Source organism: Ailuropoda melanoleuca, chromosome 2 (assembly GCF_002007445.2).
Source record: "Ailuropoda melanoleuca isolate Jingjing chromosome 2, ASM200744v2, whole genome shotgun sequence".
NCBI classification, from domain to species: Eukaryota; Metazoa; Chordata; class Mammalia; order Carnivora; family Ursidae; genus Ailuropoda; species Ailuropoda melanoleuca.
The window spans coordinates 19,017,863-19,033,173 of NC_048219.1; the positions used below are offsets into that span (position 1 = coordinate 19,017,863).

The window sequence follows — 15,311 nt, forward strand, 5'->3', positions numbered from 1 at the left end:
TTCACATAACAAACAGTTCACCATTTTTAAGTGTACAATTCAGTGGATTTTAGTATATTTACTATTGTATACAACCATAGCTGTTACCTAATTTCAGAACATTTCCATCCCGAAAAGAAACCCTGTACCTATTAGGGGTCAATCTCAACTGTCTCCCCTAGACTCTGGCAACCACTAATCTACTTTCTGTTTCTATGGATTTGCCTGTTTTGGCCATTTCGTATCAATGGGGTCATCCACTAGGTGACCTTTTGTGTCTGACTCCTTCGACTTAGCAGCGTGTTCTCATGTCCATCCCGTGCGTCCGAACTTCAGTGCTTCTGATCCCTCAGAAACAGTCCGTTGTGTGCGGAGCCCACGTTTTGTTTATCTGCTCACCAGCCGATGGGCATCTGAGTTGTTTCCACGTTGTGGCTGTTGGGACTAATGCTGCTGTGGACGTGTGTGTACAGGTTTCTACGTGGACATACGTTTTCATTTCTCTTGGGTATCTACCTAAGCCTGGAATTGCGGAGTCAGATGGTAACTATGTGTAACTTCAGAGGAACTGCCAAACTGTTTTCCACAACGGTTATGTCATTTTACAGGCCCGCCAGCAGTGTGCGAGGATTCTGATTTCTCCTCCTCCTCCCTGATGTTGTTTTATTCATTCACTCATTTATTTAGGATTAATTTTTTTTTTTGAGCACTAAGTAAAACTTTTTGATTGTGTATATTAATTTGAACGTTTGTAGCCTGAAAAGTGGGCAGGCCTAACTCTTAGAATATACGTATATGAATGTCCCCTTTGCCTTGACAAACTAAGCTAATAGTCACCAGACTTCCATCATAAAAGCAAGCCACGAGCCAAAATACATGTTTCCCAAGCATTAGTAATGTAGAGGCCCACTTTACTTATTTTTTTTAAATGAATTTTTAAAATATTTTTTGAGGTCTAATAGATATACAGCAAAATGGTTCGACATTTGTATACGTTGCGAGGTGCTCAGCACAGTAAGTCTGGGTAACATCCATCACCGTACAGAGTCTTTTTCTTATGACGAGAACTTGTAGCAACTTGCGAATATGTGATTTGGTTTTATCATCACCATCCCAGTGGGTGTGAGGAGGCATCTTGTCATGGTTTCGCTTCCTGTCTCCCTAACGATCCGTGGTGTTGAGCACCTTTTCATGTGCGTATTGGGCATTTGTAGATCTTTGGACAGCTGTCTATTCAAATCCTTTGCCCACTTTTCATTTGGGTTATTGGTGTTTTTATTGCTGAGCTTTTTTTTTTCTTTTTAAAGATTTATTGATTTATTTTGGTGGGGGAGGGGCAGAGGGAGAGAGAATCCTAAGCAGGCTCCACGCTGAGTGCAGAACCCAACTCAGGGCTAGATCCCAAAACCCTGAGATCACGATCTGAGCCAAAGCCAGGAAGAGTTGGATGCCCCTTTTTATTGCCGAGGTTTTAAGAGTTCACAACATATGAACATAATTTGAACATGTTTTTTCCCCACCCTGTAGGTTGTCTTTTTACTTTCTTGATAGTGTCCTTGGATGTACAGTAGGCTTTGATGCCGATGGAGTTCAGTTCATCTATTTTTTCCTTTGGTGGCTTGTGCTTTTAGAGGTCGTTTGTGGCTACCTAATCCAAGGTCACACAGATTCACACTTGTGTTTCCTTGTGAACGTTTTTATAGTTTTAGCTCCTACCTTTGGGTCTTTGATCCATTTTGAGCTGATTTTTGAATATGGTCTGATGAAGGAGCCCAACTTCCTTCTTTCGCACGTGGGTATCCAGTGTTCCCAGTATTATTTGCTGAAGACTGTTCTTCCCTCCACGGGATGCTTTTGTAAGTCTTGTCATAAAGCACCTGACGGTCCGTGTGAGGGTTTGCTCTGGGCTCTCAGTTCTGTTCTGTTTTTTTTTGTTTGTTTTTTTTTTTTAATTTTTTTTTATTTTTTAAAGATTTTATTTATTTATTCGACAGAGATGGAGACAGCCAGCGAGAGAGGGAACACAAGCAGGGGGAGTGGGAGAGGAAGAAGCAGGCTCATAGCGGAGGAGCCTGATGTGGGGCTCGATCCCGTAACACTGGGATCACGCCCTGAGCCGAAGGCAGAAGCTTAACCGCTGTACCACCCAGGCGCCCCTCAGTTCTGTTCTGTTGATCCGGACGTCTGTCACCTTATGGCAGGCCACGCTCTCTTCATTACCATAGTAATGAAGTAAGTTACTGTTGTAAGTCCATTACTACAGTAACAGTAACTTACTGTGGTGAGTTTTGAAATTGGAAGTTGGGCTCCAACTTTGTCCTTTCTTCTTTTTTTTCTAGATTGTGTTGGATATTTGGGACCCTTGCCTTTCCATGTAGATGAATTGTAGGGTCAGCTTGTCAACTTCTGCAAAAAAGGAGGTTAGACTTTTGGTGGGGACTGTGTTGAACCCAGAGATCAGTTGGAGAAGTGTTACTATCTTAACAATATTAAGTCCTCTGGTCCCTGAACAGGGGGGTGTCTTTCCATTTGTTTAGCTCTTTAATTTCTCTGAAGAATGTTTTGTAGTTTTCAGTGATAAGTCTTATACTTCTTTGGTTAAATTTATTCCTAATTTTTTGTTCCTTTTGATACTCTGGTAAATGAGATTGTGTTCTTAATTTCATTTTCAGGTTGTTTATTGCTAGTGTAACACGTAGTATCTTAGGGAAAAATGGATTGGGAGTAAACAAATCATAGCAGCATTTAGACTCTAGTATATGGAAATAGATCTAAAGAAGGCGTTGGAGTGGTACGGGCTGTGCCCTTCAGAGGGTTACTAATCTTATAGACCCTTATTTCCCTCTACAGTCAAACAAAAATAACTACCCTGTCCTAATGGCTTCACCGGGCTGGTATGAAGTGTAAATGAACTCATAAAAAAAGTGTGTTTGGCTCAGAGTAGATGATTAATCTTGGTCCTCTTTCCCACCCCCTTCCCCTTTTTCCTCTGTGCCTAGAGACTAGCTCCTTTAGTAACTGCAGACTAAGCCCCGTATTAGAACCTGCCACCTGCAAGGAACCAAGGAACCGAGTCCCTATATCTAGCCCCCATCTCTGCTGAAAATCCTACCTAATGTCCAGGGAACCCCCAGTGCCTATACTTGAACCCCAGCCATCTGGGGTCAGATGCCAGATCTCCTGGTGCCTAATGTCCAGCGATGGCAATGAGTTGGAGGTTACTTCTCAGTCTCCTGTGCCGCGAGGGGCTGATGTCCATCACTCTTTTTATTAAGACTTCAGAAGGGTCCCACTCCTTCAGTGTGGTGACACAGATCTTAGGAAAACCATCTCTTTGTTCCATATTTACTAACAAGGCTCAGACTGGGTGTGCTCTTGTCCGATTTGCAGAGCAAACCCATCAGGGACTCTGCTCAGATCTGTCAGCTAATATGCAAATGGAAAAGCAGAGGCCAAATAATTATAAAAGCATTGGTGATTCAAGCAGGAAATAAAGGATTTGGAGTCAAGAAGGAACGCTTTCCCTGGATTGCAATAGAAGTATGGATCATTTCTTTTAGAATTAAATAGGTATAGCTAGATAATAAGTTTCCTGTGTTTAAAAGGAGGAGGGGGTCTGTCAGTGGTTCCCTCTTTGACCTCTTTGACCTCCCAGGGCACTTCTTGCATAGACCTGTCTTCACGCTCTATCCTCCTGTATCATAGTTACCTTTTGTGGGTCTCTCTCTACCTAGCCTTGGAATTCCTCCGAAATGTGTTCAGTTAGTTATGTTCTGTAAACGTGGACTGACGCCTGCTTTGTACTCTGAGCCAGTGTGAGATCTGGGGTCCTAACAAGTGGGGTAGGGACGGACTCTGCCTAAGCAGCATCCCGGGGTGATAGGACATGTGGCTTTTGGAGCTGAGTTGACTGGATCCTTAGGATTTTATTGTGGCCTCTTCTCTGTGTTTCTGGAATACAATGTTATCTCATCCTGAAAAAAGAGTTGTGGTGGAGGGAGAGGAACCTGAGTAAAACCAAGAGAAAATAAGGTTTGAGGCCTTGATAAGAAGCGAGAGTCTGGTCAGAGAAACAGAAGGCGTGAGGTAAGACACGTTCAGAAAGAACCGGCAGCCATGTGGGACAGGGAGGTGGGAGGGCGAGGACCCTGCTCAGACGCTTCCCTAACTACTCCTCTTGCTCTTGTCTTTCATCTTAAAGGAAAAGCTGTTTTTCTTGCAAGAGATAAGCATCACCTCTCAGACATCTGCCATCTGATCCGCCATGATGTGCCCTACCTGTTCCAGAAGTATGTGAAGGAGTCGCACGGCAAAGATATCCGGGTGGTGGTGGTAGGGGGCCGGGTGATAGGCTCTATGCTTCGCTGCTCCACGGACGGCCGGATGCAAAGCAACTGCTCTCTCGGTAAGGCAGAAAAGCTCACACTCCGCTTCCCCGCGAGGGACTCTCCGTTGGGGTGCGTGCGCCCATTCAGTAAATGCCGACCGATCCCTCCTGTCTTGTCAAGTCCTCCGCAGGGCACCAGGATCACAGATAAGAATGAGGGGGCGCCTGGGTGGCACGGCGGTTAAGCGTCTGCCTTCGGCTCAGGGCGTGATCCCCGGGTTCTGGGATCGAGCCCCACGTTAGGCTCCTCTGCTATGAGCCTGCTTCTTCCTCTCCCACTCCCCCTGCTTGTGTTCCCTCTCTCGCTGGCTGTCTCTATCTCTGTCGAATAAATAAATAAAATCTTTAAAAAAAAAAAAAAGAATGAGAAACAAGCCCTGTCCTGTCACAGCAAGCAGCCCAGGAAAGGGACAGACGGGTGTAGGTGCCGTGACAGAGGTCAGGCCTGGGTATCAGGACACTGAGATTGAACCCTGACTCGTAGGGGTTGGGACTCAGCAGTCAGGTTTAAACCAGCGAGTGACATGGGGAATCCCTGTTTGAGAACAACCGACACGTGGGTAGAGGAGGGACTGAAGGCATGAGGAGTTCGGAAGATTTTTGCAGTCGCTCTGGCGAGGGGTAACGAGCGTGCGCATCGAGGCAACGGCAGAAGGCAGAGTACGTCTGCTTTTGCATCGTAGTTGAAGATTGCGCTTTTCCTATATGTCCGATCGAAGGTGCAGTTTATGTTCAGATCAAATGCATAACTCCATCCCATGAGCCTGTTGTTTATCTTGTGTTCTGTTACGGTGAACGGAGCTGTTGCAGGAGGGATAGACATTCTTGTCCCCATCACAGAAAGTTATTGTCGCCCTCATTGAATGAATGCGTATGTTGGTAATATGAAAAAAAATGCCCACGGTTATATCCGAAATGGCCCTGTGAGTGTACCAAGGCTAGTGACTAATAAAGAGGCTGAGACACAGTTCAGTCCTTCCTTCACCAACACCGGTCAAGCAGTCGCCACGAGCGGACTCCGTAGGAGTGCGACTAACGGGAGAGTCCCTGCCCTGGGACAGCTTACGGCCCCACAGAGGACAAGACGCGAAAGCAGATCAACTCTTTAATAGCCTTTTCCTTGTACATTCTAACAGGTGGGGAAGGGACAGTGTTAAGGTGAAGGCATTAGTTGTTGGACCTGAGAATACAAGTCTTAAGTCTTTCCAAGGAGACTATTATCCTGAGGTCTTAGCTCTGTCGTAGGTAAGGGCAGGCAGACACTGTGCATACGATTTTGTCTCATAAGCCTTTCCATCTCCCTCTTCCTAAAACATACTGTTACTTTTTTTTACAGATTTATTTATTTGGGGGGGGGCAGAGGGAGAGAGAGAGTCCCAAACAGACTCTGGGCTGAGCATGGAGCCCGACACGGGGCTCAGTCCCATGACCCTGAGATCATGACCTGAGCCGAAATCAAAAGTCAGACGCTTAACCGACTGAGTCACCCAGGTGCCCCAACACAATGTTAATTTTGCTTTTTCTGTACAAAAGGAATCCATTCTCATGTAGAAAATTTGGAAAACATAGCAAAGTCCTAATGAAAAAGATATTTATCATTAAAAAATATTTATCATTAATCCCACCCTTTAAAGACAGGCATTGTTAACATTTCTGTATTGTCCTTTCCAGCAATATCTTTCTGCACGGCTGTGGTCGTGCTGCATGGTCTTAAATCCTTCCAGGTATTTTTCCATGGGGTCACCAGCTCTCTACGAGCGAGCGTTATCATTCATGATTGTAAAATACGCTGCTTTCCTCTCTTGTGAGATATTTGTAGTTTCTCATTTACTTATCAACAAATGTTTAGTGAGTGCCTATCATGTCCCAGGATTTTGATTGTCCGGTATCTTAAATAACCCTGCCACCAACATCTTTGTGCATAAAGCTTTTTTCCATTACATAAGATTATTTCCTTAGTGGTAGGTCAGAGGAAGTAAACATTTTAAAAACTCTTAGATAAGAAATGACCCTATTGTTTTTCCAAAGGGCATCCTGATTTCCAAGCAGATCTTCTGTCAGTACTAAGAATACCTGTCGCCCTGCCCCTCCTCAGCATTGCCTGTCTCTTCTTTGAAGGGTCATTGTGTCCTTGGTGTCTGATGTCACCCTTATGTCACTGTGCTTTCCCCACAGGTGGTGTGGGCGTCATGTGCCCGCTGACAGAACAAGGCAAGCAGTTGGCTATTCAGGTGTCCAACATCCTGGGCATGGACTTCTGTGGCATCGACCTCCTCATCATGGACGACGGCTCCTTCGTGGTGTGTGAGGCAAACGCCAACGTTGGCTTCCTGGCCTTCGACCAGGCGTGCAATTTAGATGTGGGTGGCATCATCGCGGACTACACCATGTCCTTGCTGCCCAGTAGGCAGACTGGCAAGATGGCTGTCCTCCCGGGACTGTCCAGTCCCAGGGAGAAGAAGGAGCCAGACGGCTGCGCGTCAGCTCAGGGAGTTGCAGACGGCGCCTATGCCGTCAACAATGGGTCTACCTCTAGTGAGAGCGAGCCCGAACTGGGGGAGATCCGGGATTCCTCAGTGAGCACGACGGGGGGCCCGCCCCCCATGCTGCCAGAACCCGGCTACAACATTAACAACAGGATTGCTTCAGAATTAAAACTTAAGTGAATTCCTGCTTTTTGGCAGCATTTAAACCAAATCCTACCGCTTCCCTATAGTTTTGAGTGAATAGAATCTGGACTAATGTGATTTCATTTGCACAGAAACTAGAAATCCCATCTGGGCACTCAGCATTCTTTCTAACGATGATTTAAGCAAACGGCTTAGCTTTGTGGTTTTTACAGAGACTAATTATAAAAACACTCACCAAGAGCAACATCCTGACCGATGGACTCGAGACCGATGTCTGCTGCGAGCACTTGGATACTACGGCTGACGTTTAAGGCGCTGACTGTGTGCTGCTGCTTCTGGCTGTTACCAGCAGAGCCCGTGAACTCAGCTCCCGGCAGGAGGCACCACCGGATGGAGGCGGGTGCAGAAGAGATGGGTCGCGACTGCAGTCCCGTGCTCTTCCATACGCGCGTGTGTGTGTGTGTGTGAGATGCTGGAAGAATACACGGTTCAGTCTCTGCTCCCCGTCAATCACCATCTTGGCCATACTTCTCTGACACTCAGGATATGGTGTTTAAGGGAGCTTCCTCATTAGCATTTTCGATGAAGCACTTTGTAGAAAGTTTGAGGTGGGACGCTATTTGACTTCACTGGCTGGCAGATAGATACCCTGCTGCGTAACCGGGGCTTTCTACAAATTGCTTTGCCACTCCGAACTTACAGACCCTGCTTCAACTAATGCCAGCCCCAGCAGCCTCTTGCACCTTTGCTGCCTTTGGCCTCAGCTGGAAATGCACTTCAATGAGCTAGTGGCCACACACTTTATTTCTTATGCGTGCACTAGAATCGAACGCCATGACTTTCCTGTCAGTGGACTCTGTTCATTTGTCATCCAGAAGCCGGTGGGTTTTTATCATAGAAAGCTACTGGAAGATAATCATTTTCCCCCTTCTCTCCTAAAACTTTGTGTACTGCTCAGCTGTAGAAAGTTTTCTTGTATGCGCTGGTGTTGTGGGCCTGTTGGTAGAGAGAGCCATTGGAGACACACTCTAACCCCCTTGACATTCTAGTCCTAGCCAGGTTCCAGACACCTGTCCGTACCCACTTTTTCCAAACTGGGGAGACTCAGGGATTACTCATTGCACATTTGGGGGGGGGTTGGATAATGTAGAAAGGACACCAAGTGCTTTTCATTTCAACTCTTTAAGCAGTAGATGACTGTCCTTCTCTTGGGTGCGATCGTGGAGATGGCGTTTAATGACGTATCCTGAGAAGGAGCCAGACTCCCTTTTTAACCAAATACACGAAAACATGAGCGCTCAAGAGTTACCGTAACCCCTGTTACTTCCTCAGGAGACCGCACTCCTGAGCTGGGGTGTTGTATGGGCCGAGAACAGGTAGAATTCCTCTTAGGAATTGTCTCTGAAGCCACGCAAGGAAAGAGGCCTCACAACCTTATAGTCAGACTTCAGTTTTCACGCCACCCCTCCCCGGGGCGTAGTCCCAAGCTCCATCACCTATTTTGCTTATCAGATTTACCTTCTAACGCTCTTTGGCTGTTAAAAAAAATCATCCCTCAAAACATAAATCTACCCGTAAAGGACAACAGTGAGGAAGCTTTACAAGTGGACAGTTTCCAAGGAAGGCTCTAGAAACAGTCTGAGTTAAGGTCAGCTTCACTGGAGTAAACATGCATCTTCCCAAGGTGACTAGTTTGAAGGCAGCAACACCCGTTTGGGTGTATCAATTCCTGTACTTACTCTGCTGTCAATGTAAGATGTGTATACAGTCAAAACTATTACATTTTTTACAACACATTTAAATAGAAATTGGCTTTTAAAATATTGTGGCTAAAAGCACATCTCACCAAGTGACACTTAGACAATTGAAAAACGTTTGGCTCCGTGTCCTGGAGATGTTGTATTACACAATGGTAGTTGAAATGCAGTCCAACATGGGGTGCGTGCCACTCCGTTGTGACTCTAGTAATGTGTCTTGTACAGCTGACAAATGATTATACTTAGCACCTTTGTGCAGGTTAAGACATTCACCTTATCTCTACCACTCAGGGTGGGTTTAGAAGGATAGTTCTAGGTCTGTTCTTGTTGGAATTGTCCAAATGCTTTCTACGTAAACATCTGAACCAAGTAATGACCTTCTGGAAGCTGCATTCACGCATTCCCACTGTTCAGTGAAAGCCCAGTCTCCCCACTTTATCCAAAAGGACACTAGCAGGCCCTGTCCCGAGCAGAGCAGCTAAGGGATGCTTCCAGATTTGTCAAAGAGGGCCCATCTTCCAGCTGCTAGTGACATGTATAGTCATTGTCACCATTGCTTGAAATCTAGCCCAGCCTGGAAGCAGAGAAAGCCGGATCACAGCTCCCGCCTCCCTGCCCTGCCACCCCCCTGGATTTCCCATACCCGCTGTGGGCCCTGTGAGCCTTGGTCATGGGTCTAGGTAGGCTACACTCATTACAGCTGCCTGCAAGGCCTGCTGGAAGGAACATGGGACACACAGCCAGTTCCTGGTTCTGGCTCCCCCCTTAAAGAGCCGACAACCTTGCACAATCAGGTAGGCTCTGCCTTTCGTTTTTCCATTCTTCCAATAGGGGACGTGCCTGTTTACCTCTTGAGGGTGCTTTGAGGTTGAAGTGAGCTCATTAATGAGACCGTGCGTCACGTGGGAGGTGGTAGGAGAACTCCTCCCACACCTGGTTTTGTGAGTCTCTCATCACCCCTCCTCCGAGGGAGTCGAGGAAGAAAGAGGCCACGAATTCTTGGCGTTAGCACACGCAGCAGTGGTAGGGGGCCTGAAAAGGGATGCAGCTTCTCAGAGGCCTTACCGCCTGAAAGGAGTAAGGCTCGGTGTATTCACACAGCCTTCTGGATGTATCGTGTGTAACCTGAAACTCCTGACCCCTGTACCAACCAACAGTCTTCCCTGTGTAACGAAATTGCAGCATCTGTGTGCGGTCTTCCCATTACCTGATAGTAGCATCTTAAAACTGGTCAAAACTTGAATGCCAATAGCTCCGTCACTCAGAATATATATGATTCTGCACTTGGGAAAAATGTCTTCATGCTATCTGTCTGATTGCTGAGGGGTACGGGTTTGCGAGTATGTGGATTTGGGGCTTTAGGTCTTTAAAGTCTGATAAAACAGTGTAAGTGGATTATAAGCTCTTACTATCACCATTGCAGACTCATCACTCCCAGCTAAGAGGGGATTCCATGACAACTGGGGATGGGGAAAGGAGGAAAAGGAAGGAGAAAGGTCTTGGATAGTTTTATGCTGTTTCAGGGGAAGAAATACATTGGGATTTGGAATTCCAGGGGGAACACGAACAAATGGCTCTTCTGGGGGTTGTTTAGATGGAAGAATCATGCACACGTATTCATTAGAGGTAGGGATCTTTGACGCTCTTCTGTTTAAAGAAAATAAATCCCATGGATTCTCCTCGGTCTTGGGGAAGTGGGAGAGACATGGCTCGGTGCTTCCTTAGGTCCTGATGGATGCTGGTCTTGATGCAAGTGGAGGGGAGATGGAGGCGGCTTGCAGGGGGTTCCAGGGTCCCCCAGGTAACCTCTGCTTTTCTGCAGAATGTCCTGTGCGGGCAGGCCTGGAGCCACAGTGCTCTGAGGGGGGTCTAAGGAGCCACGTCAGAGTGAATCCAAAGCCAGTAGAACGGGGCACCGCAGCTTACCTCCCTTGCAGCTGCAGGTGACGCCTCTGTTCGCTGTCAGTCTGTGCAGATGTCTGGGGACGAGCCCTGACAACAGCCGTCTTTGTCACTGTCATGAAGCCCGTGTTCTTCCATCTGCTGCTACAGCCTAATAGCTAAGGCTTGTGCCGTTTTTGACTTTCTCTGAGACTCGAGATCAGATCATGACTTTAAAATGCTTTTACCTGGAAGACCCCCTCTCCCCCCAGCTCAGGAATATGTTGTCGGAATCCTTCCTGAAAACTGCATCATGCTTCCATTCCAAGTCTCTGGCCAGACCCTGCAGCCCTCCCTTCTAAAGCACACAGCTGAGTATGACAGCTTGATGTTCCTTCTCCCGGTGTGGCTCCCGTGGCACTCCCGTGGGCCCTGTGCTGGCGTCCTCCCCCCACCCCCCACCCCCGTTTGGTAGTCTCGCTGTGCCATTTCATGTTCACTGTGGCTCCGAGGCAACACAGAAAGTCACCCACCAAGCCAGATTTTTTTTTAAAGATTTTATTTATTTGAGAGAGATTGAGAGAGCGCACGAGCAACGGGGTGGGGCAGCGGGAGAGAGAGAAGCCGACTGCCCGCTGAGCAGAGACCCTGGGATCAGGATCTCAGCGGAAAGCAGACGCTTAACCGACTGAGCCACTCCGGTGCCCCATCAAGCCAGATTCGAGGACATGGGAATAACAGCCCTCCGGACATGAATTCAGTCCCCCATTTTATAGACGGAGGATCCGAGTCCCAGGGGCCACGACCACTTAGCTAGTTGGCCGCAGAGCCGGGACACCGGCAGTCCGATGCCCGTTCTGGTTTAGCACCCTGCCAGAGCTGGCTGTTCTTCCCTAGTGCTTAGCACTTGCTGTCATCCTGGACTCCCGGCTGCCCTTTCCCCCACTAAGCCTCTGCTCCGGATCGACGTGGCGTGGGCGTGCCAGCTCTGAAGGCTTCACCTCTTGGATGGCTTAAATGAGAGCCCTAGAGGCGTATGTGAGATTTCTATGGTGCAAGCTGGCACATGGCCTGCGCCTTCAGACCCTCCAAGACCATTCAGCCCCACCTCACACCATCAGTGATGGATGAGAGGGGGAAGGCCCCTGCTGGGCTGGCTGAAGGCTCCCTTGGTCCCAACTTGGCTGGCGTTTCCCCACTGCGGATGTCTTGGACGTGTGGAGGAGGCCTTTGTGGGCCTCTGTGGAGGTCAAGGGCTTGAAGGTCCCAAACTTCTTCCATCGGGCACTCCTGCAGGGGGATCCTGACTGATGCACGTGTTCCAGCTGCAAAGAGCCACAAAGTCAAAAGTGTCCTCCCACTTCAGTTCCACAGCACGTTCACCTGCGGCCAGCCACTAGGCCAGATTCTTACCTCTTGTGGCCCATGTGTCAGCCGGGGCCCATGTAGGCCTTGAGACCCGGGCGTGTCTGATAACTGGGCCTTTGGGTGTCTGTGATCTCTAAGGAGCCGACGTTCGGCAGCCACGGCTGACTCCAGACTTCCGCCTCATGTTAAGTAACGATGGGGTCTCCTCCCTGCGGTCCATCAATGCCACGAAGCTCAGTTCTCTCTCCTGTTCCCACACACAACGAAATTCAAACGCGCCAGTGTGTGTGGGTGCGTGTTTTCAATGACGTGGGAGCCAACGGAAGACATTACAGCAACGCAGACACGGTACCCCCTTTGTAAAGTGTTCTTTGGATACACCACCAAGGAACCCATCACCTTCTACCCCACACGTACCCGTCTCCCTACTTGGGATAAACCAGATCCACTTACGTTCTCCGGTACGGCAGTATGGTCAGTCCTTTTCTTACTGTGATTCTTGCCAATGCCCTGACCTTCGAGATCTCCCCTTCTCCAGCGGGTGGCTTAGTAAAGGCATTTTCCTAAACAAAGATGGCTCCCTCAAGAGGAACTCTAATGTCATCTCTCAAGGGGATACATTTTTCACCCGCACTATGCTACCCAGGCATCACAAACAGCCAGAGTCCCCACCGTCAGGGTCTTCACGCTCTGTGGAAGGCAGCACGGGCTCCCGTCAGTCGTGCCAGTTGGAGTTAGACATCCTCGGTGCCAATCCCAACTCCATAACCTAGAGCTCGTGTGACCTTGGGAGAGTCCCAGAATCTTGCCAAACCTTCGTTTCTCTACCTATGAATGTGATTATTTAATAAACAGTCGTGAGTGTGAAGCGCTGAGCCACGTGCCTCGCTTTCCGCAGCCTCCTGCCCGCTGTCAGCCACAAGCAGCTCCTGCCCGCGGTGGTGGCTCCGTGCCAAGGGAGGGGAGCCGGCGACAGCGGCTTTACGGCCGGGAGGCCGAGGAGGGCTGGCGGCGGCTCGTGCACGCCATGGTCTGGGCTTCACAGTTGGAACGTTCCGTCCGTCCTTGAAATCCTAGGATGCCGTAGAGTGTGAGATCTGGAGGTTTTGGCTTAATAATGAATTTGAAGGAAAGGCTGCCTCGGACACCTGGGAGGCTGCAAGCTGGCGAGCAGCCTGACCTTGGGTGGTTTAGCACCTGGTTTCTTCGGCTTTTCCTGTATGAGGTTTGCTGGCTTTGCATCAGATGGAAGGAGGAGGTGCCAGGGACTTGCATGGAATCTGTCAGACAGAGGGTGAGGGGAGTGCAGGAGGCCAGGGCTGCGCAGGGAGCTCCGAGAGCCCAGCAGCACCATCTGGACTTGGCGGGGCTGACAGCCCTGAGAGCAGAACGAAGCAGCCAGTCAAGTGGCTCATATTCCTGCTGTCCTGCGCCTGTCCTGAGGGAGGCTCCCAGCATCTCCTGTCTGGAAAGAAGGCTCATCTCCTGCGAGGGGGGCTGGGGCTCTCAGTGCCTCTGCAGGACCGACAGAGGTCTCTGGGAAGACGGGATTCGGCAGGTGGCTGGTTTGGTGTAGTCCCCCCCGGAGGTGGTGCCCGCGTGCCACTGGGCTGCTGGAGCCCGCTCGTGTGGCCCAGGAGAGGGGATCAGCGTTTGCAGGAATTTAGTGAGCTGGCTCTGAAACACAGCCATCATTTAAAAAAAAAATTAAAGTGATATCAACATATAATGAAAGTATATTACAAAAAATAAAGTATATTAAAAACATAGGTAATAAATACTCAAAACTCATCACTTCCCTATTATTTTACTGCATTTTTCTGTTATGGATGCTCTCGGGGTTATGCTGTCGGATCCTCGAGGCGGAAACGCCCTTTGACGAAAGGATGAAGGGCGTGCTGCTGCGCGTCTCTGCAAAGGCCACCGTTTGGTGACATCACGTTGGCGACTTGACATCAGCCCTGGTGGGATATGTGCTCCCCCAGAGATGGGCAGATGCCGCATATCAAGTTTCTATCCCCGGAGGGCTGGTTGTGACACGCCGAGCAGCACACCACTGCTACCCGGTGACCGAGAAAGACATGGAGCTACGTGAGCGCTGAAACCGCTCGTTCCAGGGAGGCTGGCCTGGGCGATGCATTTCTTGAAGCAGGTGTCCTGGTAGAATGTGCAGAACCGACCAAGAAAAATGCTAGAAAACGCTGCTTCTCCGCTTGTTTTGTCTTGCTTCTGTTTTCCACACGTGAGACATGTGTTTCGTTGGCTTCTCCGCTTGGGAGTGATTTGTGAGTTCTGTCTCACTGCGGGCTGTACTTCGGCTCAGTTCCCCTTCAGGAACGTGAGTCGTTGTTTCCCCTGCCTAACTGGCAAACTGAAAATGTGCTGTTTACGAGGGATATACCTTAGCCAGGCGCTGAGAGAGCTCATTTCCAAGTGGTTTCTACAGCAATAACAGTGTTAACTTCTCCAACAGGGAAGAAATCATTTATAAATGATTGTTTTGCTGTCTTTGCTTTTTATTAAAATTATTACTGTGGAACAAGATGCTTTGTGTGCCTTTGTTCCCCAAACTCTGCGCCTTTTGGTTGTTCTTTTTAAGTGAGGACCACATGCTGAAGCTACATTTTATTACTTTCATATCATAAATGAGGGAAAAGATAGAAACTTCATCCTATTCACTCGCACACCAGCTGCATTCTGAAAAACCATAATTTTCCTTTCAAACGCAGAGTGTCGTCTGAATTGTAATACTGCCAGCTCTCAACTGTCAAGATGATGGAGGAAAATACTAATGCAGATGGTATGAGCCTGTCATGGGCCTGCTCCGTGAGCTCTCCTGGGCTGACATTTGAATTGAGATTCAAAGAGCAAGTGAGAGCTGGAAGCCATTAACAGTGGCTGTGTGGGGGACCCAGAGGACTGAGAGAGTCTGTGGACCCACCTGCAGGAGGCTCTCGGGTCAGGCCGAGACACCGGGACCTGTGTCTGCATGAAACTTCACAGGCCTTCCTGGGAACACTGGTAAGACCTTTAGCAACTCACTCTGGTCAGCACCAGGCCTGAGACCCTTGAACTAAGGCTGTTCCCCAATTTGTGAGGGTCAGGGAACCCAGCCCGAGGCTAGAGATTGGCAGAGGTAATGCTCGATTGCTGTTGTGATGATTTGGGGGATGCGACTGTCCTACCACTCACACTGGGGAATGTGCCCTATGTCTCTTTTTATTCTTTTTATTATTTTTTTAAAGATTTTAATTCATTTGACAGAGAGCACAAGTATGGGGGAGCAGCAGAGGGAGAGAGAGAAGCAGG

The 15,311-nt window shown here is 48.7% G+C and overlaps 1 protein-coding gene across 1 annotated transcript in view; it reads left to right on the top strand.

Moving 5' to 3' along the window:
• Nucleotides 1–14,555, top strand: part of RIMKLA (ribosomal modification protein rimK like family member A) — a 36,200-nt gene extending 21,645 nt beyond the window's left edge. The window contains exons 4-5 of the mRNA XM_034650400.1: nt 4,181–4,384; nt 6,542–14,555. Coding sequence (XP_034506291.1) covers nt 4,181–4,384; nt 6,542–7,032 — 695 coding nt within the window. The 3' untranslated portion in view covers nt 7,033–14,555. The remainder of the gene's footprint in view (nt 1–4,180; nt 4,385–6,541) is intronic.
• The last annotated feature ends 756 nt before the right edge of the window (nt 14,556–15,311 follow it).